General features: G+C 36.3%; 1 protein-coding gene and 1 pseudogene across 1 annotated transcript in view; one reads left to right on the top strand and one right to left on the bottom strand.

Annotated features, from left to right (window-relative positions):
- Positions 1–2,160: 2,160 nt before the first annotated feature.
- The window catches only part of TBX18 (T-box transcription factor 18), a 32,705-nt gene continuing 9,773 nt past the window's right edge, over positions 2,161–25,092 (bottom strand). The window contains exons 5-8 of the mRNA XM_032151997.1: positions 18,233–18,400; positions 13,912–13,976; positions 8,142–8,236; positions 2,161–7,059 (exon numbers count right to left, since the gene is read on the bottom strand). Coding sequence (XP_032007888.1) covers positions 6,335–7,059; positions 8,142–8,236; positions 13,912–13,976; positions 18,233–18,400 — 1,053 coding nt within the window. The 3' untranslated portion in view covers positions 2,161–6,334. The remainder of the gene's footprint in view (positions 7,060–8,141; positions 8,237–13,911; positions 13,977–18,232; positions 18,401–25,092) is intronic.
- Positions 16,923–16,984, top strand: LOC116477521 (U6 spliceosomal RNA; annotated as a pseudogene).

Below are 25,092 nucleotides of genomic sequence, written 5' to 3'. Positions count from 1 at the left end.
TTTTTAAGATTCTCTTTATTATGGCTGAGTGAGAGCTTCAATTTGGTTTGAAAAACATATGGTTCAACAAATTTTCCCTTGAAATTCATTTAGGCAAATTAAGAAAAAGGAATCTGCAAATCTCTGCAATCCATTTCACCAAATACCTTTAAGAAAAATGTGCAGGAGTTTTCCCAAGCCCTAAACAAGCACGGTTTTCCCTTCCTGCTATTAATAGAGAAATATCTTATTACAGTGCTGTAAACACAGCCAAATTTAAAAAAATGAATTTTAAAAGATGTTCGGGTTTCCAAAGAAAACCACAAAACAAACTCAAAGTTAAGGCGATAATGCATCCCTGTTGTACCCTGGCACAGAAGCAAGCATTTTGCAGTGACCATCTGGGATATGTAACATAGTAATAAGGGTGAGGGCACCAACTCATAGAAAAGCCAAGAGGCACTAATTTTTTTTTCCTGCCAACTGTGATATATTGCAGTATGAATATATATATATATATATTTTTTTTTTTGGCCAGCAAATCAGCTTTTACAAGATGTTTGGTTATACCAACAGTGTTCTTCACTATTGTATCCCAAATGACTAAAACAATGCCAAGAAAATAGTCAATACTTAATATTTATTAATTTAATAAATATTGAAATTGCCTACCATTTCTTATGGTAATAAAGTGTTTCTGATGCTTTGGAATCCTTCTGTCTTCCTTTGAGATACTGAAGGAATCATTTATTTCTCCAAGACTATTCAGGTGTGTTGGGAAGGGGGTAATTTATCAAGTACTATTAAATTTATACACCTGAAAAGCACCTTCAAAATACATTTATATTACTACTACTACTACTACTACTAGGAATGTCAAAAGGCTGATTGAAAGAGCTCATCAAAATGCTTTGGTTCTCACACCAAAGACATAAAACAACAAAATTAAAAAAAATAGATAAATTGGACCTCTTCAAAATGAAAAGCTTCCGTGCTGCAAAAGACATCATCAATACAACGAAAAGACAGCCCAAAGAATGGGAGAAAATATTTGCAAATCATATATCTGATAAGAAGCTTATATCTAGAATATATAAAGAATTATTACACCTCAATAATAAAAAAGACAACCCATTAAAGAATGGTCAAAGGATCTATATAGATATTTCTCCAAAGAAGATACACAAATGGCCAATAAAGCACAGAAAAATATGTTCAACGTCATGAGTCATCAGGGAAATGCAAATAAAAACAACAATGAGACATTACACCCACTAGGCTGGCTGTAATAAAAAAGACTGATAATAACAACTGTCAGTTGGATGTGGGGAAACTAGAACCCTCACACATTGCTGGTAAGCATGCGAAATGGTGCAAGTACTTTGGAAAACAGTCTGGTGGTTCCTCAAAAGATGACCTCAGAACCTTCCAGTTCCACTGCTATATAGCCAAGAGAAATCAAAGTGTATGTATGTCTATACAATAACTTGTACATAAATTTTTATAGCAGCATTATTCATAACAGCTAAAAAGTGGAAACAACCCAAGTGTCCATTAACTAACGAAGAGATAAACAAATTGTGGTAAATTGACACAACAAAATATTATTCAGCATTAAAAAGGAATGAAATATTAATACATGCCACAACATGAATGAACCTTGAAAACATTATGCTAAGTGAAAGAAGTCAGTGCCAAAGACCACATATTGTATAGTTCCCTCGACATAGATGTCCAGAACAGGCAAATCTATAAAGACAGAAAGCAGATCAGTGGTTGTCTAGGACTTGGTGATAAGGAAGGAAGGGAAGGAAAAGGAAGGTGACTAATAATGGGCATGGAGTTTTTTTGCAGTGATAAAAATGTTCTAAAATTGACTGTGGTGATAGTTACACAACTCTGTGAACATATTTAAAACCACTGAACTGTTCAATTTAAATAGATGAATTATATGACATGCTAATTGTATCTCAATATAGGTGTTATTTAGAAAAATCTCTTGGTCTTTTTATTAAGTAATTCTAGTGATGTAATTAATATCATTTAAAAATATGGACATAGGATGTGTGTGTTGATTCAGCCTTGTATAAACTCAGTGACTTGCAGAGCAATAAACTGCCCCATATTATTGTATCTGAGTCTCAGCAGGAATAAAATTATTCAAAAAGACAAGTTCAAGTGTTTTCTCGAGGATTTAAATGTATTTTGAATGGACTTGGAATGATCTCCATATATTATAATAGACTGCCATACTTATTTCAAAACAAAATAATTTAATGCCATGCAATTAAGAGCATCACAAAAAGGAAATTTTATTAATGTCTTTTACTATTCACTATAAAATAGCAAATACGTTACTAAGTATAGCTTCCTTCTGATATTAAAATACTAAAATTTATCCTATAAAACTAAAGCACAGTTCCATTTAAAGGATAAATTTCACATAATTCAACAAATTGGAAATAATACTGATAGTGTTATATTCTTTGTAAAGCCACAGATACAGTATATATATATCCAAAAATAAACGGAATATATTCCAAAAGATATAATAGTTTTATAAAACTAGTTTCCCAATATTAAGCTAAATATTTATATAATAGGACCATATGAATTGGAAACTAAAAGGAATAGTAACAATTATCATCCCAGCCATTCCTTTCACACATACCAAAACTGAGACATAAAGCAGCTAATTTTTTTACCCAAAATCATGGTTGAGAAATCCATAGTCTGAAACTGAGTTCTCTAATTCCCAAGGCAATGTTATTCTCATCATACCAAAGTTCAATGAACAGAAAGCACATTATTTGAAAATCTATCAGCATGTAGAGGGATACTAAGTTTATGTATCTGTTGAATGTTTGTATACTTGAATATATTTGTCAGTTTCTAGCACTGATAATTTTTAAGGTTTGAGCCGCTAGAATGCTGTAATCATGTATGCGTACTTAACTGCTCACATATTTAACCTTACTTGCAACTTATCTGAGCATTTCTTTTTAGAAAGGACGAACAGTGAGATTAAAACACAACATGGTAATAATTTAATACAATTAGTTCTTAAGGGAAAGCTTAGAAAAACCTTCATGTAGATGAGCCAATAGATTTCTCAGGAGGAAATAACACTGTGTTACACTTTGCAACAAAGGATTCTTTACAAATCTCTCTAATTAGAGAGAGCATAAGATAGCATCCGCCACCTCTACCAAGGTTCCTGAAAGAAGTTTATGAAATGATTATTTTTAATGCTCTGTACCAGGATTTCATGGGACACTGCAGAGTTTAGTTAGGGATCTCTCTTCTTGCACCTTCTCCTTCCCATATAAATCTTCCCAGAATTGTCCTGCTACAAAAATTACTCCTTTTTTTCCTCTAAGTCAAACCTCCAGCTATCTCCAAAGCTGCTGTTTATTAATTTCACACTAAGGTGTGAGTTACTGGTAGGATTAGGTCTGGAGGGGTGATGAAGAGCTATTTACATTTTAAAAGTGAGGTTTTTTTCCTCAAAATTTTGCTAATTGATGTAAAGAGTAAGTATGATCCTTCCTCATATAGGTTACACTGTGCCCCAACCTTCTCTGGGGGCCACCAAGGATTCCTGACCCCCTACATTCCAGAAATCAAGGGTCAGCAACTGGGTGCCTCACTTGTGAAAAGCTGTTGACCTCTGGAAGGCAGCTTGTAAGGAAGCAAGTGTTAATTTTCAAATGTGACTGGTCTTGATAGCAGCAACCTCACCCCATCACGATGTCCCTTGGAATGTTTACTAGTCAAGGGGCATAGAAGTAATCTGTCATCACTAGTCAGTGGTGCAAGCCACTCATTCTTGTAACCTTGCCTTTCTCCCCTGGACCCAAAACAAAACATGCCACCCCATCCCTTTCCTCTCACATTCAAATTTTCATGTGTTCAACATTTGTCAGGGCCTTCACCTTCAATGACATGGTCAACACACCAAGAAATTATATTTAACACACGAAACATGAACAGCAGGCCCATTTCTTTCTGCCATGTATTTGAGACGTACAGAATTTGTGTTTGGGGTATGCATGTGTGTGCTTATTCTTGGAATAATATTTTTAGACACTAAAATGATTACCTTCCAAAATCATAAAAGGGTTTAATAACACACTTTAATATAATTTTAAGTACTTTTTAATAAAATACAGATATATAATTATCAATGTATGCATGTCATTTAATTCAGCAATAAAAGGCTAGTCTCTGAAGTGACATGGTGATTAATATTTACAGTAAAACCTAAAAAAAGCATTTATAAAATATTGCTAAAATTTTACCAGAAAAAAAGATTAATAAAAAATTATACTCATATTGTGGTATCATCTGAAATTATCAACAGCAAGAAGGAAAATGCTCTTATTAATACATATGGGTATAGAGCATTACTTTACATGTTTTTTCAAGATGGAAAACTCTCTGTTCTTGAATTATACACCAAGCACTATGGCTGAGATGGACTCATTCTTAACACCTTTCCCCAAATCTTTGTCAAGCTATTAATGCCATACCCAAACATCTTACATAGATCCACCTACTGTAAATACTTCATGTCCCTTCATGCTAGTTTTAAATTTAAAAATTTAATACTAATTTGGTGAACTGCTAAGGAATCCAAAAGGAAATTTGTTAATATGTATAAACAGTCACATCCTGTGCAAATTCAACAGTATATCTCCCTAAGTATCTAACAAATTGTGTTGTTTCAAAGTGAAACAGCAAATCAGGAGTTGTACCCTTTCCCCACCAAATCCAGGGATGAGTTAAAGCAGTTCTTTTTAGCAATGAGAGGAAATCATGCTCTTTTGCTTAAGATACATGAAACGTAATGAATGGGTCAATGCACAGACATGTTATTTTACTTTCTCCTCAGAAGGGGAATGTGCCTCATCATGTATTCTTAGCCTTTTTTATTTATCTCATACTGTGCTGTCAGAGTTACTTGTTTTTAACTCTTCAATCATGCATATATTATTTTAGGAATTAAAAAATTTAATACTGATTTTAATTTCTCCAGTTCTGACGTTAAAAATTCTGTTGCGGTTAAAAGTTTTATAGTTCCTTTATCATAATTAGTATCTTCCTTCTTAGTCATCCAAGAGGGCCTTTATAGTAATGGGCTTTGGCCTTTGCACTATAGCTCCCAAAAGACAGATTGCTGGAGATAACCCACTGAAATTCCTCACCGTGTTATTTAACACCATACAGACCTAGCAACTATCTGTTTTGGGAAAGACTCAGGCAGACGGACAAGGTTAAGAAGGGAGAAAAGGTTCAATGTGTAGGAATTACAAGATATAAATAAGTAGCATAAATGCATTTTTTTTACTTATATACTATGGGTCAGGAAGCTCAAAGCAAGATGGAAAAAATATTCTAAATTTAAAAACAAACTATACAAAAACATAAGGTATAGTTAACAATAGTATTACTCTTGATTTAAAAGATAGACATTTCTCATTGGAATCAATGAATTTGAGGTGGATTTATTTTCCTTTTGCCATTCCACTCATATCACATACTCCTCTCCTGGTGAAAACTGGAATTTAAAAATGTTTATAGAACATTCTTTAACGGTCTATTTGATAACTAAAATAAGCAAAAAATCGAAAATACTGGAAATTTGTTCTCTACAGATGAGTGAGAACCTCATATGTGCCCAACGGAAAGTGTAAAAAAAAATAATCACAAGCCTCTCCTTTACCTTCCTTAAGAAAATAACAATTATTATGGGTTATGATTTTTTTATAGACCCAAGGTCATATGGTATCTGTGGTAAATAATAAGCAGGAATGAAAAAGCTGATCCTTCATGATTACAAATACCTCAGAACTAAGACTTTAACTGGCTTTTGTATTTTAGATTCTCACACTGTGTCCAAGAATAACAGAAATCACAAGACTCTACATGCTGGTTACTGCTGGTTATCAACACGTCAAGTATGAAACCGTTTAGAGCATTTTTCTGATAAATTAAGTTATAAGTGTTCATCTGGATAGAATCATTGCCAAGTTTTAAGTTTACCATCATGTTTTTAAAAGAGTCTGAGAACTTTGCTTAAACATACTACACGCATGCCAATACTCTGTGCAACTGGATGAAGCAGGGGAACAATAGGGGCTGTGATACTCCATGTGCTATGTATATAGAGTATACATATATACCATAGATAATTACAATCTCACCATGATAAAGTCAAAAAACCCAGTGAGCCTTCATTTTCTATTATATGTACATTTTATAAACCACAGAGAATTTCTTTCCACATAGCTTTTAAAAAAGAAAAAGAAAATACATTAGACAGATCCAAATGTCATTTAACTTAAAGGTTTCATCAGACCATATGTGCAGATACTTGAGATGATGACAGAGTTAAGCTTCCTAGGGTCCTAGAGTCAAAGAAACTCTGTTGACCCCCACTGCTAAGCAGGTGCACTCCTTCCACAGGGGGCAACATCTGCCGATCCGTCATGGTCCCACTCGGTGAGGACCCCAAGAAACTTCCTTGGGAAGAAACAATTTTCTCAGGACTGGCAGCCAGTTTGGGGGATGTGGAGAAGTTATATCCATATAGTGCACAGGGGCTGTGTAATCTAAAAGTATTATAGGAACCCTGATGGGTCTGGTTAGTGGCAAAGGCGTTGCTGGAGGGTGATGGCATGATATACTGGAGCTGGGGGGACATTCCCGAAATCTGCATGGATAAGCTGGTCTGTGGGCAGCTGAAGGTGTCCCCATCAGTGCCACCCATGGACATGTTCACGGAGGTGCTGCTGCTCACGCCCACATAGGAGGGAGTCCTGGGCGAGGCGAAGGTCTCACCAGCCTGGTTGGTGAGCCTGTTGTAGGTCTCTGCCAAAGATGTGCTGTATCGGTTGAGGGTGAGGCCTGAGCGGGCACAGGCAGAATAGTCAGCAGGGGCCAGACTACACAGCTGGCTGGTGTTGGGCCCCAGATGGAAGGCAGGAGAGGAGCAAGAGGAGCCAGACAAAAGGTGAGGGTGAGTGGCAGGAACGCCATTCCCAGTACCTTGGAGCAAAGTGGAGGAACTTGTATTGCCTACAAAAGAAGTTGAAATGTAAAGAATGACTCCACAGTCATCCTTTCCTTTCAATTTTGTAAATATGAGCTAGACACAGCTTGTTACAAGGCAAGGGTTGGGGGAATGCTACAGAGATGAAAAGGAGATGGTCTCAGCTTTCAAGGACTTATCTGGTTGAAAAATCTTATTTCCAATTAGAAAACAAGTTGTTGAATCACATGCTAATACAAGAGCAGAGGTCCAACAAATCAACAGTCCTGTGAAACTCAGAGAGGGTAGTTAACCCTGTGTCCAACCAACGGCAGCGATGGTGCCCCCTCTGGATCTGCTGGCAGATTGATGTTTGCAAACTTGACAGAACTTAAGGGGAGAGCAGAATTCCAAAGAGCTGGACAGGCTGTAAAACCTTCACTGCTCTACTGATGGTGTTTTATACAGTGACTCAAAATAATCCAAAAGCCCAATCCAACCAATGATAATTATCTGAAACCCAGCATAGTAAATTCTCACTGGAATCTGGGCAGGATGGTGGTAAAAAGCCTGAATGTAGGAGTGACCTGAGAGTTTTACCTATGGAGCAGACCAGAGAGGAAGCAACATCGCTTTCCATGCAGTTCCCTCTGAGGAGAAATCAGCTCTGGGCTGCTGAGAAATATTCAGAGATGAGCCCAGCAAGGTCTGTCTGAATGTGCCTGACCTTCTCATTATTAACCCAACAGGAGAACCCTGCCCAGAGGCAATTCTGCTGAAGAAAGAAAACAAGATGTGAATAAAGGGTGAACTGGGGGCACCATCAACTATTTCTTGTGAAGAGGACTTGGCATCAGAGCACCTCTAATTTTAATATGAGATTTCAGGATGAGGTAAAGGTCATGAAATATATGAACAGCCTAAGACGTCTAAGATTTAATCGGTGACCATGAGAGCCATTTTTTCCTGATCCATCCCCATACCATGCAGAAGACAGATGGAATCCGTAGGACAATGTTGGTGATGAGGTCATTGTTTTAAGTATAAATAATGACTTGTACACTTTTAGTGCCTGAGTTTCTAGGCAGGAACGGGCTGTATATATGACCCAGGAGACTTTGTGAGTTACCTTGCTTGGGAATTCCAGGGATATCTTCAAAGGTCAGAGTCCGTAGTGATGGTCGCCAGAATGCATATGATTCCACCAAGGCTTCCAAACCCATTCTAAATGGAAGGGGTCAGGATAGGCGTGGACAAAAGAAGTCTAGTTAGGAGCATTTGGAGCTTTCACCAGCAGCAAGCATCTCAAAACAACACTGGTATTGACAGTACCCCCACATTGTCCAGTTAGGAGCTTGCCACTGGCAAGAAGAAATGCTTCAGCAATGGGCTAACAACATTCTGTTACCAGCAGCAGGAGAGAACTGAAATCATCCACCCAAGATGCCTGTTAATGTTCTCAAGAAAACTCAGCTGACCTGAGGGGTGAAAAGCTGTTCCCTTGGGCTAAGGAGCTGAGATGAAGAGAGTCCATCCTGGCTGCTGTGAGTCCAAGGCTCTGCTGTGATCTGGAACACATCCTCTCTCCTTGTCCTGTTACTTCTCCCTCTAAGTGAGGAAGGCATTGCCACAAAAGCACATTCCTAGAAAACCAGCTCTTTTCTAAGAGGCATTACTGCCCATCATTTGGTGCCTCAGCAGCCAGCTCAGGGAAGCACTCGTCCAAAGAAGATTGACTTCTCTCTCAGGAGCACAATCTCTACCACAACCAGGGTAGCCAGGCTGGGCTCCCACCAGCAACAAGAGGGCCACGAAGAAACGGCACTGGCCTCTCCCTGCAGTGTGTGGGAGGAGAGCAGGAAGGTGACCTCACAGGGCTATCTAGTAGATGGAGTTACTATTAAATCACAAATTATTTTAAAACCCTGAAATACACTTAATGAATGGATACTTAAAGAGACAGGATAAGTTTCATATAGACTATTTACATGACATACGTATATTTTAAAACAAGGGCAACTACTCTAAATACATATATCAACCATCTCCTACCATGAATGATTCAGAGACTTCCCCTCTGTATATCAAGTGACTAAGTCCTCTGGGTTCCGGGAATGAGGCCATTCACTCAACTAGATCATTCTCAAGACAGCCACACCTGAGACCTCATCACTCTTCCTTCAACCACCTCAGCCCTAAGTAATTTGTTGATCTAGATAACACTACACTTTTTATGAAACCCGCAGCTCCACTGTAGAAAATACTTGCTTCCTGGTATGTCCAATAATAGACATCTCCTTTAGTAGTTTGACTCAAGGTGCTACCACCTCTGGAGCCCCTGCACACGAAGTCACAACCTGCAAACTAAGACTAGAGGAATCCACCCCAGAGAGTCATACCACATACACAATATGGTGAAAGCTCTCTAAACACCAGAGGTAAGTGATTTGTGCCGATAAAACTATCTTACACTACTTGTCCATCTGTTCCGAGGCTTCACACACAGAATTTACTTCCTTAGAGTGTTCAGGGTATACTCTCTGTTAATTGATTTCTGTACTCACTCTGCAGGAATATGCCTACCCCATCTTAGCGACAGAATGATGTAACTATGCATGTGTGGAGGGGTGATGTGTATACATGCACAGGCTTGAATGCACAAACACACCTCATGAGGCTGCACATGAGCCTGAATCATCTCTTAAGTCACAGGCTCTGGGGATGCAGCTCTGAGAGCACTTCAAAGAGATGTCTGCAGCCCCAGAGGGGATAGTGCAGGATTGCCAAAGAAATGAGTGGAGCACAGAGGGGACCTGCAGCTGCTCCACCTGGCCTACCCTGAGAGAGAACAGAATCTGGCTTCTGATGTAATCAATGTGCCACAGAGAGAATTATTTAGTGGCAAGGATACTAGATTGGGTTCAGAAAGACTGCACTGGCACTGCGACTCACTAAAACGCATTGTCTGACCTTAAGTAAATTTGCTAATCTCCCTGGACTTCAGTTTCTCACAAAGAGAGGATGAGATTACAAAAGGTCTGAAAACCTTATTAATCCTAACATTGTTTCATTCTAAGTGATTTTTTTTTCCAAACCAGTCATCATATCTGTGGCCAAACTACAAGCCAAATCCAACTTCATGCCACTTGATAGTATTTTCTGTACTAGCGTATTCATTTCTGGGCAGTTTGGCAGACGTAGTCAGTTCCAAACCCCATGTTGCCTGTGGGTGTGTTTAACACTGGACTAATGAACTCTGGGTCCTGTTTAGCTGATCACCCTCTATTCAGTTTATACCAATACTAAATTTTATGACTTTCTAGAAATACAATGATTTTAAATGCAAAAGAATGTTAAGACACAGCTTAACATAAAACAGCTTCTTATTACCACATAGATGAGTTTGAGTAATTGTAGTTTTAAATATTAAAAATACTAAAGTGATTATAGAGCAGCTTGAGGGAAGTTTACTAAGATAATTAACAAGCAACCACTGGACTTAGAAACTGATTGACTATAGAGATGTATCTTACTGCATTATTTGCTTTAGCAGTGTAAACTTTATTATGATTCAAATACAAATCCATAAACTAAAGTCTTAGGGAGAAGTTATTGATCATCACAAATCTATAACCTTAAGCTTTAAAGAGATGCTCTGAAGGCCACGTATCTACAAGTGATCTGATTTGGAGCAATCGATATTTTTCCTGAGGCTGCTGTTTCACACTACAAGTTCCAGAAAGGATTTTAGATATTTTGCAGGAAACAGTTATAAAATATTTATTAGCTGAATCTGGACATTTTTTAAAAAGCCTTCATTTTCTCCAGTAATGGAGACCTTTCCTGGCTAGTTAAAGAAAAGATAAAAGGCACCTCCTGCAGGAGTGCAGCCAAGGCGATAATTTATACAAGATGCCTTTGAACAATTTCCACATTTTATCACCGCCCTAATTTATGCTATCAAATGGCCAAGTTTATTTAGTAAAATGGTTATGTTTTTCCTGAAGTATTTAAAGAGAAGAAATTTTTGTACCTTCCTGAGTAAAAAAATTTTATAGGGTCAAACCTAAGGCCTAACTGAAGAATGAAACTATTCTCAGCACATAAATTCTCTCTCACATAGCAAATGTCTTGCAGGAGAGCTTTTAAGGGCCGAAGCTACTGATTCCCATAAAATAGGCTGTGGAGCCATAAATAGCCAGAAAAGGATAATTTTTAATTAAGGCAAATTGTTTTATAAAGTTTAAACAATCACAAGTCTATGTTTATTTCTTGTCCTGGTCAGTTTGTATATTTCATATACAGGGTCGGCGAAATAAAAATAGAATTTGTTTTAAAAAACACTAACAACAGCACAATAGAACCAGGGGTAATAAAGAAATATGTTAAACTTTTTCTCATAGCCTTACTTCTCTACTAGTTAAAAAATCATGCCCCTTCATGCCCATGCTCTCCAAACAACTGTGCCCTCCACCAAATCTTACATATAACTTGGTCTTTTTTTTTTTTAAAGGAAACTAATACACAAGTTAGAAATGTTCACTTATGTAATTCAGGTGACTGAATTATCTCTTCTCCAAATGTGTCTTTTGCATTTGTCAATGGAAAATGTTACAATCAGATTTTTAAATAAAGGAATAATGATTTATAGATATTTAGCATTCCAAAGTGAGAAGTATTCGTAAATAGCTTGTCTACAATGAGCAAGAGAGTTTCAGCAGGGAAAAAAGTTGAAACTTTATTTTACTAGCCAGAAAGCCATATATAGGCTCAATGTGCTTTTCATGTACTATAATATTGTTTAAACACTTGGAACAAAATAAAAATTTTAAATTTTAACAAAATCTTAAAAGCATTAAAACATAATTTACTGTCTTCTGTATGTTCCTCCAAAATTTTTAAAGTTTTAGAGTCAGGGAAGAAATAGTAACAAGCACCATGGATGTCAGGCTTACATACTCCTGAAATAGCCAAAGGGATAGAAAAATCCATATCAAAGCTAGCATTTTGAACTCACCATATCAAACAATAGAACTAGTATTTTATATTCAACAACACCACTGTCTTTTTCACTGACCAAATTTAAGTATCCAAATGTATTTTCATTATCTATAATTCTTTCTGAAAACTTGTCATATGCATCTATCATCTCACTTCTTGTAGAGGTTCGTACACTATTATCTGTTCAAAATATAAAATATTTTTAAAATATTTTAAATTTATCCCTTCAAAAATGAACTGACTATATACAAGCATATGACCCCTGAGTCAGTAGCAGAGAATTCTTTGCTAGAGCAATTGATAGCTTGGATATAGTAGTTGCTAGTTGTCCTATTCTTCAAGCCTGAATATTTCTCTCCTGGAATTTCAGTGTTTTAATAAATTCCTTTTCTGGTTAAGAAAAAAAACTGAAAGTAATACAAGACCCTTAAATGGACAAATACTATTCTGCTATAACAAAAATCACAAAATAATTCCATCAAAGCATTTGCCAGGGTAGAATAGGAGTCATCCCAAAGGTTCTCTTCAGTCACCTCACTAAGTGGCCATCTCCAGTTACTAAATGATGGTTCAATTTGCATTTTAATTTTCAGAAACACCTCTGAAAAACAAGGTTAACCAGGAGCTAATGTAACAAAACAAAAGACAAGCAATTTTTTTCTCTACATTGAAACACACATTTGAAAAACAAAATAATTTCAATACAGCAGACAACTTTCATGTGTTAGGAATATCTGCAAACTTTCCTACAGAGCGAAAAATTTCAGAGGGAAGCCCTGCTATTAGTCTTCCTGACCTACCTGCACTAAGTTGAAGGCTACTCTACTCTCAGTGCATTTTAGCTACATTTCAGTCCTCATGTTGCATGGTGTTTCAATGATGCCACTGCATATAAAAATGACATCACATCTCTGCAAGCATTTGAGTGTATTCTGAGAAAAGGTCTCTGGCACCCATCTTGGCCAATTAATCAACTGAAAGAACTAAGAATCTGGATTGTTTTCCCTCTAAAATTTCAAATGAAACTCTCTCTAAAATAATTGGGGGTTTTCAAGGAGTATTAGAATAATTTCAGGAGAAAGTCATAAAGATTGTTCAAACACTTCTTTTTAAAAACAAGCTGCTTTTAAAAACATTTAAATAGAAGCCTTACTCTGAAAAGGCATTTGCAGAACTGTAGTCTATTATTACTCTCTATTACTACTTAGTAACAGTTACTTTAGAAAATGTTGTACTGAACTATATTGGAGTAGAGTCATATCAATAAATTCAAAAACGCTTTGGCACATAGACTAGGTGATCTGCTTTTTGATAAAAGTAAGGGTGGAATTCATTATTGTGGCTCTACCGCTTAGTACAAACACCACAAAACATGAAACAGAAAAAATAAACAAGTGTGTGGCTGTCAGCAGAGCCAAGACGAATTTGGAAAGTAAAGAACATCAGCTCTCTTGGCAATGGAGAGTAGTTTCATATTCCAGCTGGAAATACGACTTAACGAAAGACCCTATCACACTCCACAGACAATATCAACAGATAGTTGCATCATCACCAAAGAAATCCTACACCAATAGTAGAGGCAGAGAGGATATTTAATTAGGCTACTGAAGCCTCTGTGCCTGTAAGGGCAGGTTTCTTCAAGGCCCCTGCAGAAACAGCATGCAGTGTACATCCTGAGAGCTTCCATTTTCAGCTCAGCAGCGCACATGAACATTCACCTTAGGGTATATCGCACCATCACACTACAAAAATAAGTGATCTCTCAGGCACAATGGTCCTCAGCAGAAGTGATTTCAATATCGTATTAGTAAATTTAGCCATTTACTTTGTAATAGAAAATTCATAATAAAATATCAAGTATATTTATTATAACCAGAATGGTCTTCACTAAGACCCACCTGTTGCGTCCAGAGTCTCGGAAGCCTTTAGCAAATGGATTCCTATCTATCTTCAGGCGAGTAATCTGCAGAGTAGGAAAAAAATTATCAAACCTTATATAAATGTCAAGCAAGATTTTTACTTGGTTGCAAAACTACAATGAGTCAAAAATTAACTGTTAGAGTACTCTATTGTATACGCCTCTTTTATTCCCCAAGTATTTTAATATCCTAGCAGTAAAGCTACGGAAAATTTCAGAAATCATCTACAACATTCATCTGCTCTAAAAAAGATACTTCACTCCTTTTCAATCTGCATTAATAGATATAAGTTAGTTTTGTTTTTTAATATTCCTGGAAAAGGACATTCTGAATCATCTGTTGGTAACCTGCCCTATAATTGACAATTCCCTCTGAACTGAAGTTCTTCCCTTTAACTCTGAGATGTGGTTTAATCCTGTTTCTCTCTCAATAAAGGTAATGAGGAATAACTCGTATCCAACTTCTATTTAACAGCCATTTAAATGTTGTTAAGCTCCTACACAGCTTTCTCTTCTTTATTTTTTTATTTTTTTTTTATTATACTTTAGGTTTTAGGGTACATGTGCACAATGTGCAGGTTTGTTACATATGTATCCATGTGCCATGTTGATTTCCTGCACCCATTAGCTCGTCATTTAGCATTAGGTATATCTCCTAATGCTGTCCCCGCCCCCCCACCCCCCACCCCACAACAGTACCCGGAATGTGATGTTCCCCTTCCTGTGTCCATGAGTTCTCATTGTTCAATTCCCACCTATGAGTGAGAACATGCGGTGTTTGGTTTTTTGTCCTTGCGATAGTTTACTGAGAATGATGTTTTCCAGTTTCATCCATGTCCCTACAAAGGACACGAACTCATCATTTTTTATGGCTGCATAGTATTCCATGGTGTATATGTGCCACATTTTCTTAATCCAGTCTATTGTTGTTGGACATTTGGGTTGGTTCCAAGTCTTTGCTATTGTGAATAGTGCCGCAATAAACATACGTGTGCATGTGTCTTTATAGCAGCATGATTTATACTCCTTTGGGTATACTAGGTAGTAATATACACATTTCTTTAATTTTCTGTCTCTGTACTCTTCTTTGTCTATCCTTTAATATTCTTTGTGGCTTTTATCTGAAAGTTTTATTCTTTTATCTGTGGAGTCCTAACCTGGTCAGAGCACTACAGTGAATGTCTAACCAGAGGTAACCACTACTTGAAGGTTCTAATGACATCAAACCTCATACTAAATGGAGTAAAAATAAATGATGTTTTCACTTTAACTTTCCTTCAAAATAAATTGTATTGTGTTATATTGAGGTACACAACATACTACGAAATATGTATAGGTAGTGAAATGGTTCCTATATATGATGTTTTAGTTTTAACAAGAATTCTAATTTATTGACTCACAACCAACTTTTTGCCCACTAAGACATCAAGATTTAGGGGGAAATTTTTTACAAATAGTTTAATCATCTCCATTAATAGTTTTGTTAGTTATGCCATCCTGAACTTGACACTAATAAACACCATCCCATCTGCTTATTACCAGATCTCTACTTTGCCCAGAGGAATTTACAGCCTATTTTCTAAGAGACACATCATGTTTTGGCTTCTAAATTCCTGGGCTTAATGAACTCTACAAAGTTAATGAACATACTTATAAGTGAACCATCTTGGCTAAGGACAAAAACTGTTACATACAAGTCATCTGCAGTCCCCCTACATTGCTTGTGCGTGCCCTCCAGTCAGCCACGCAACACTTAAGACATATGTGTTCCATATGATGTTATCTTAGTATGTGGATAAAATGACATTATAAATGATATAATGAAAGGGTTTGCTAATTAAGTCATCATGTCTGCCACTCTGTCATTGAAGGAATTCTTTACAGATCAATATAGCTCAATTTTCTGTTTATTTTAATAATGTTTAAAAACATTAAGCAATGTAAATGTTCATTTAAAATATTGTTTTTTAAAAAGCACAGATTTATATAATGGTGCTTTGTTAAAACAGAGACATAACCCAATTGCTACTATCATCATTTTTATTACTAATATATGTATTGAGTGCATAAAATGTACACTGTGCTAAGTTTTATGCATACTACTCATTTAATTACTAGAGCAACTTATGTATAGCTATTATCTCAGCTTTGTGTTTTATTTTAAACTGAAGCTTAAGTAAGTCAGGACCACAGACTGCAGAGCTCATGCTATTAACCACTAACCTGCTTACAATGTTCCGTTAAGTTCTTAAAAATAGTAGCCAGGAAACTAAAAAGTAAATGTGATTGCATGTTATCATTATCAATTTACCCTCTAATCTGTCCATCATCTTAATCAACTTCTCAATATTCACTAATTTGTGTTAGTCACAACATGTGCCAAAAGCTGACTGCATTGCACTTACTGTACCACAGGGGTGGAAGAAAATATGCAAAGAGCACAGTTAATTTGTGTGTGAGAGAGAGACAAAAAGAGAGGAAGAGAGACAGAAAAGGAGACGATGAATTGAGATTGTTAAAAGAATACTAAATGCCTCTGCTATTTGCTCATGCATTACTTTTTCTCCCAAAAAATCGTTTTCTGTCCCTAATACATTTTAATATATTAAATATACAATTATATCTCATATAATATACTAAATATAATTATAATATATTAAGTATAATTATATATTATATAATATTTAGTATATTATATAATATATTATTATACAGTATATTATACAATTTATATATTTATATTGATATTTATAATTTTAATATATTTAATATAATATATTAAAATTATAATATAATATATTAAAATTATAAATACATTTATTTATAATTATATACATTAAAAATATATTTTATATATTATGTATATATGTATATATACCCTATATATTTATTATATTAAATATATTAAAATTATAAATACATTATAATTATATACTATATTAAACATATTATATATGTTATATATAATACATTAAATATGCTATATTAAATATGTTTCCTTCAGCAGCACATATACTAAAATTGAAACAATACAGAGAAGATTAGCATGGTCCTATTATTATTAGCATGGTCCTATATTATATCTATTAGCATACATAATAAAAAAATTATATGATTAGCATGGTCCTATATTATATCTATTAGCATAGATAATAAATCATATCTATTAGCATAGATAATAAATCATATCTATTAGCATAGATAATAAATCTATTAGCATAGATAATAAATCATATCTATTAGCATAGATAATAAATATATTATCTGTGGATCTTTTAAAAATTACATTTCATGTTCCTTCCTAAAAGCTTATAAAAGAGTGGCAACATGAGTGTGAGAGGACAGGACAGCTTCGGTTGTGAGACTGATGTCTCCATACGGATAAGAGCTATTGAGCTGCTCAGCCCAAAGAACACATGGGATAGGATCCAAATCTTCTAAGAAGCTTTATAACAACAGAAACCACATCAGAGAGATTAAAAAGCCTTAAATTTGTAATTGAAATGTACATAAATGTAAAGAGAAATGGAGACCTAAAACAATTCTGCTGACCACTGAAATTAAAAAAAAAAAATCTACCACAGGCCACATCGGCTTATATTACGTGGATATTTCTTATGAAAACCAGCTGGAATTCCAGCATGGATTACATATTGCCTCTGATTCAATTCTCTACCTAACTGACACATATAAACATAGCCTTAGAGAAATATATACGTTTACCCACATAGAAAGGAAATATTTCACTTCTCAAACTATTTCTAACTTTATGAAATGAGTATTCCACCATTGCTGATCTCTCAGACTATAAGCAAGTTTATCGTCCTCTATCACAATTAAAGCATATCTTGAAAGAAATAGCCCTTTGGTATATGTACCAAAATGACTATACAGGATAAATGTTTCTGAAATATTTTTAGAATATAGTTTAAAAATAATGTGAGCCATCAAGTCCCATGCTCAATGATACAATTCATTTTTAATATTCTACATGTCTATTTTTTAGGCAATAAAAATACATTCTAATTTTAATTATGATATCATAATTCGATAGCTCAAAATGGAAAGTAAACCTACACTGTCGGTTACAAGACATGGTTTGTCTAAAGAAGTCAACATTAGAGCAGGCTTACTTGGAAAATCATGGATAAACAACTGTTATTCATATATATACACTCTGAATGTCATATATGGCAAATGCTTTATGATAATTCATAACATTTAGAGTGAGAAGAATAGCTAACTTTCTCTCTTCACCTGAAATGAAAAGTCTACAGAGATACCAATTCTGAGAACAATACCTGCTGATTCTGATAGGCGGTGACAGTTGTGAAGACAGTTTCTGGAAAGGAGAATGCCTTTACTCCCTCCCCGGATGGAACAGGCTTGATGGGAGAAAGATCATCTCCACAGTCTTTACGGATGACGTGCACTCGCGGTTGGTATTTGTGCATAGAATGAAGAATAATCTATATCAAAGAAGGAAAAGCCAAATTTATCAGAAGCCTCTGCCCAATCTCAACACCATGACTAAATATTTAATGTGTACAATCAATTCCGATCGGAAATCATTTCCAAGGATGCTGAGGTGTCAATTTAATAAGAAATAATCAGAACTGGAGAAGGAAGGCTAAGAAGTTATTTGTAAAATGTACGTAAAAATACAAAATAAAAAGCACTATTTTAGTGAAACCCTGTGTACAACCATGTGAACTTAACATCAAATTTTCTGTTGCTAAAAGCACAGGAATAAATTAATAAGCATTTTATTTATAATGAGCCCAATGGAACACAGAGTCCAAACCAATAAAACTACAAATGAGACTGAAATCACCATTTAAATTGCACCACACCCATCCCCTAAAAAATAAGTATTCACAGACAAGGTTTTTTTCAGAGGAAATGTTTCCCCAATTCGTGACTACATATGTCTATTCAAGGGAAAAGGGAATTTTAAGGACACTCCAGCATCTGTTTTTTGTGTGGCTCACAAAGTCTCTGGTTTGCTGGGAGCGCCCAGTGTCTGTGCCTCTATCACAATGAGGCTTCCATTACTCAGACTGCAGAGAACAGAAAAGCTGGCCCTCTCAGATGCTGCTGGGGAAATCTGATAATATGGTTCAACTACATTCTACCCAACGATTCCACATCTGAGAATTTATCCTAAGGAAATATTATAAATTCAGAAAAGCTTTTCATGTACAAAGACGGGCATCACATTATTTATAACAGTAGAAAAACTATAAACCACTTACATATCCAACATGAGTAAGTTAGGTGAATGAAATCTACACAATGAAATACAGCATTTTTTTTTACCATATAATGAAATAATACTTTTAAAATCTTAAATTTAAAAATGACCTAAATTGTTTATGAGCTTGTTAAAACTACATAAAAATAGAGTAAAAATGACCCATAGAAAGATATAAACAGTGATTGCCTCTAGATGATGGAATTGTGAGTGAATTTTTTCTTCTTCTTTATATGTTCTATGCTTTCAAGGCTGATGGGGTAGGGTGAAGAAACAGCTTCATCCAGTGGGATTTTCTGTTTGCTGCTGGGATTCCATATTCAGGTATTCATTAAGGAGTTTCCTTAAGAAACCTGTATCTTTCCTGAGCTATAAGATTTGAATTCAATTTCTGAGCCATTATGAATTTATAGAACAAATGTTTACAGAAAAGTCTTAGGGAAATGTAGTGGTTGGCCTGCCTTGTGTTTAGGATGTGGGCAGTTTAATAAGACACCTTCAGAATATCTGGTCAGCCCAAACACAGTTGTCCTATATCTGGAAAGTGTGTTTGCTGCCACAAGAAGATTCTTTACTTTCTGGCAGCAACCAGCACTGTGGCTAAGATTTTTTTTTTTTTTTTTTACCCTGCAGTTTTCCTTCTATCGGTGAAAGAAATGCCTAGATAGCACATGATCGTGCCAACCAGACACACTAGGAGAGGAAGCCTGAGTGTGAGGAAAGGACAACAGGGGAAAACAGAGCTCATCATCACCTGAGGACTCATGCAAATCTGCAATCTCAGGAGAATTCTCTTTCCAGAATTCCAGAAATTCTGGAAATTTCTCTTTGCTCTATGTAAAGGGAAGAATTTTAATGCTCCATTAGTGACTTATGAAATCAACATGAAGGGTTGCAACCAGAAATTTTTTAAATAAATAAAAGTGCAAAATAAAGTAGAAAATAAAATGTATAACTTGCTGTTAAGTAGAAAGTTTGAAAAACACAGAAGCAACATTTAATTCTAATGGTTCTAATGATCAGCACACTCTACAGATTTTTAGTGAATACCGAATATTTTTATTCTCATTTCTTTTGTATATTACCTGAGTAATATGTTCACTAATCCTCATTTAAAAAGGTATAATCGGCCGAGCATGGTGGCTCATGCCTGTAATCCCAGCACTTTGGGAGGCCAAGGTGGGTGGATCACGAGGTCAAGATATCGAGACCATCCTGGCCAACACGTGAAACTCTGTCTCTACTAAAAATACAAAAAATTAGCTGGGCGTGGTGGCACGTGCCTGTAGCCCCAGCTACTTGGGAAGCTGAGGCAGGAGGATAGCTTGAATCCGGGAGGCGGAGGTTGCAGTGAGCCGAGATCGCGCCACTGCGCTCCAGCCTGGTGACAGAGCAAGATTCTATCTCAAAAAAAAAAAAAAAAAAAAAAAAGAAGGCATAATCTAAATCTAAGTTTATGTTCTTGGAAGCACAATATCTCAGCAGGGTTGAAAGGTGTCTTGCAGACATGTGGACCCAATAGATATTCTTTTTCAGAACTATATTAGGAAAAAGGACTAAGCAAGATGGATTCTGAGGTCTGTTTACCACCCTCCAATTAGAGGTGCTTCCCTTCCCTGTTTGATATGCAGGGTTCTGTGTGACATTACATTAGATATATTTAAGTCTGAAAAAACTGACATTAATACTCCAATTTATAGATAGAAAACTAAGGTCTACACAAGCAAGAGACTTCTGAATCCTCAAGTCTGAACCTGGAAGCTGGGTCCCTACGCCCATGCTCGTCCTCCCACCACCACGTTCATGTGCATTCATTATAAATTCATATTTTTTGGGCAGGCATCATCACAGGGCCAGGCCCAACAAAGGAAACACAAAAAAGGGTCTCAGCCTATAGAAGCAGTTAATTGAGCCCTGCCTGGTGTCTCATCAGTTAACATACTCTTTAACATGCTCTTTTAATATAAATATAAAACAGCAAATGACCAATCATATCATAGCACCATTAATGTTAACTCTGCTTTTCCCCCTCTCTCTTTATTTCTTAATTAATTTATCTCATTAGAAAGTGATATTCACTTGATATTTTGGGGAGTAGGGGAGTTTAAGGAGAACCCTTCCTCTTCTCCAAGCTAAGAAACAAAATGCCACTGGTAAGCAAACAACAAGGGACAAAACAATGACATTTATAAACTCCCAGGGAGAATTAGCATATCTTTTAGAAACAAATTTCTAAGCAGAAGAAAAGTTGGAGAAAAGTTACTTTACATTAAACAAACAAAAATAAATGCATAGCCAATTTCAGAAGACTGGACTGAGTTATAATTAAAGAAACAAAGATTCATTTGGGTTTCTTTTTACTAGTCAACGAAAAGCAGGTTCTTGTTTTATGAAGACTGTTCTCTCAAGCAGATTTCCCCATATAGTTATATATATTTTAAGGTTACTTTTCAAAAATCCTTGCCATATTTCAAAAAAGACTTCAAGTGGGGTATATTGGAGTAGGATACAGAAATGGCTGATGTATGTCTTTGTTTGCATGTTAAGGAGCAACTATCAATAGTAATCTGAAGATTGCTCAAGAAAAATAATATGTATTCAGTATTATCTACAAGAATTCTGTGTATCCCGGGAACGTTTTAGGGATGGAGAAACAAGCCTCAGTTCTTCTTTTTACGATAGCGTTATGTGCTTTTTAGTGTCTCATGTGGTCATGGGTCCAGTCAAAGCACTGCAAGGATTTCATTTCTGCAATCATTCTGTGCTAAATGAATAAAAGTCTCAGGTCTATATAGAGTTCTCAAGTCACTATGCTGCACACTTGCACAGATCTGGCAGAGTAAAAGTAGGAATTGAGGAGAGAAACAAAAGCAATTTAGACAGCAAGCTAGAAAATCACCTCTCATTTGAGTCTACAGCTTTAGTAATTATACAGATCAGTGTTAACTTCTTTTGGAATTGGGGACTCTGGGGTGGGCAGGGGCACAGGGGATGAACCATTTGATTATTAACTACCAAACTTATAATCATGAATGCTCAATAAAATTTTGCTTATTTAATAGAGCAAATAGAACCAGGAGAACCACTGGTCGTATAAACAAGAAGACCACAATGATATGATGCCCATCTCCAAAACAAATAATTCTACGTGATGTGTAATGTTCAATGCTCTCTGATCTGTTTAGAATGATTATTTACCTTTGGGTTTAGCTAGTATTACAGTCACACAAGTCCATAAATACAGACTGCATTCGCAGTACAGGCTAACACACATTTTTCTACTTTAAGGACACCTAGATTTGAGTCAAAAAAAAAAGCATAATATTGTTTATTTCTCATCTGATGAGTCGAAAGAGCCTGAGATCTGACAGAAAGGCAACTGTGTCTAGTCTTACAGGATAGCTCAATAAGAAAACACTCCCTGCTGACTGGAAATTTTCCAGATGACCTAAATTCCCATGATGTAGTAAGTCAATCAAAGGACCAACAAGAAACAGATAACAAAAACCTTGCTCCCTACATTTTTTGGAAACACCACGTACTGACTCCCTTTAAATGGTAGGAATCAAGGCTATAACAATGAATCACAAACTCCATAGCAAGGTAGCCTTCTTTTTGTTTTACGCATGATGCTGTATATAATGGACTCTTTACAAATACGTCCTTTCGACTTCATCAGCTCATTTGGTTCACCCTAAGTTCTCTGATTCCAATATAACCCATGAGAAAATCAAGCCTCAGAGAATGAAAGTGACTTGCCCACAAACACAAATGTGTCATACCTCTAAGCAATTGCAAGGTCCTTCCACCAGGGAGACCTCAGCAACCTCCCATATAACTTGCTGCTTCCACATCTGATTCTCAAGAAAGAGAAAGAGTGAAGGCATAAGTATCACTGAGTCCTCAGCAGCTGGGAGTACAGGTCCTCCCACAGGCCCCACTGTGGCTGTCTGGCCATGCTTCCTTCCAAAGCACCACAGCACCGTGGGTACAAATCCTTCTGAGGCTTAAGGTACACCACTACCTGCTAAATGTCTTCTAATTTTTAATAAAAATGCTCATCTAAATGTTTTCCTTTAGATGGAAAATTCCAGAGGAATTGGGAAACATATACATGATGGGAAGGAATTACCCTACTCAAGCATACTAACCCTTCTGCATATGGGTAGCTCAAGGACCAGTCTTCATTTGTATAAAAGCCAGCATAAAGCTCCCTGTGGATTCACCAAGGATCAGGAAGAGATTAAGGTCTTCAAAACATTCAAAGATTAGCTGTGAAGTGCTGGAACATTTCCATTCTGGAATTTCACCACTACTCCTCTCCAAATAATTCATGATATTTGAACAACTGAAAAGTCACTTTGGGGAAAACCTCAATGTCACATCATCTCATGTCTCATGTGCTCCTATGTCCAGTCAAAGCACTGCAAAGATTTTATTCCTGCATTCATTTTGTGTTAAATGAATAAAGTCCCAGGTCTCTAAGGAGTTCTCAAGTCACTATGCTACACATTTGCACAGACTCGGCAAAGTAAAACTAGGAACTGAGAAGAGAAAAAAAAAAAAGCAATTTAGAAAGCAAGCTAGAAAATCACCTCTCATTTGAGTCAATAGCTTTACTAATTAGAGATCAGTGTTACTTCTTTTGGAATTGAGGGCTGAGGGTGGGCAGGGGCAGATGGGAGGAACCTCAACTATGTAAGGGTAGACAGTAAGTTCCCAAGAGGTCTCTGCACCAGCAAAGGGACGTGAATTAGAAAGTCCTACCGTAACAATACTACTGTCTTCTCATACCCTGAACACAATCAACAATAGAATTAGAAACAAATTCCTAATATTTAATCTAGCCTCGTTTAGGGTCATCAAGCTGAGTAAATAAACAGATTCTTTCTTCATAAAGCCTTTCCCATCTTTCCTGGCTGGAATACGGTGACACTGGCATCTGTACTTCTCTGAGCTGGCAGGATGAGAATCTGTGTGCATGGCTTCTTCTCTCCCCACACAGGCTAGAAACTCACAGAAAGCAGAGATCATGGCTTTTATCTTATCTTTTATTTTTTGAAGCAGAGTCTCACTCTGTCATCTGGGTTGCAGTGCAGTGGCATGATCTCAGCTCACTACAACCTCTGCCTCCTGGGTTCAAGTGATTCTCCTGCCTCAGCCTCCCTAGTAGCTGGAAGTACAGGCAAACACCACCACGCCTGGCTAATTTTTGTATTTGCAGTTGAGACGGGGTTTCATCATGTTCGCCAGGCTGGTCTCAAACTCCTGACCTCAGGTGATCCACCTGCCTCGGCCTCCCAAAGTGCTGGGATTACAGGCGTGAGTGACCATGCCCAGGCCAAGCCACCGTGCCCAGCTTTGCATCTTTTACCACATTGGATAACATCTTCAGAAGTATGTTTTCTAAATGAATAATGGAAAAGAGCACTTTCCCTCCTACGTTCTCCTCTAGTATCAAGTAATACGTACGTACATTTTTACCATTACCAAAGGCAATTCAATTGCTTCCAAATTGTACAGATACATCTCTCTCCCTGCTCCTCACATGTTAATGTACCTCTATTTATTCAACTAGTACATTCTGCTACAACCTTAAAAGAAAAATTTCAGCAGTTAGACAATATACATCTGTATATTTTGCCTATTTTCTGCTATGTTTTTTATTTCCCTAATAGTAAAATACTATAATTATTTAGGTTTAAGTAACTGAATTTCATTTGTAATCTATTATTTTGTGTTTTAAACAAATGCTATGTGACAGTTAATCTTATGTGTCAAATTGGCTATGCCACAGTACCCAGATATTTGGTCAAACACCAGTCTAGATGTTGCCGCCAGGTATTTTTTAGATGAGATCAACATTTAAATCAGCAGACTTTGAGAAAAGTGGAGTACCCTTCATAA

Source organism: Hylobates moloch, unplaced genomic scaffold, assembly GCF_009828535.3.
Source record: "Hylobates moloch isolate HMO894 unplaced genomic scaffold, HMol_V3 SCAFFOLD_2, whole genome shotgun sequence".
NCBI lineage: Eukaryota > Metazoa > Chordata > Mammalia > Primates > Hylobatidae > Hylobates > Hylobates moloch.
Note: the sequence above shows the minus strand (reverse complement) of the source record. Positions and strands in the feature narration are given on the sequence as shown.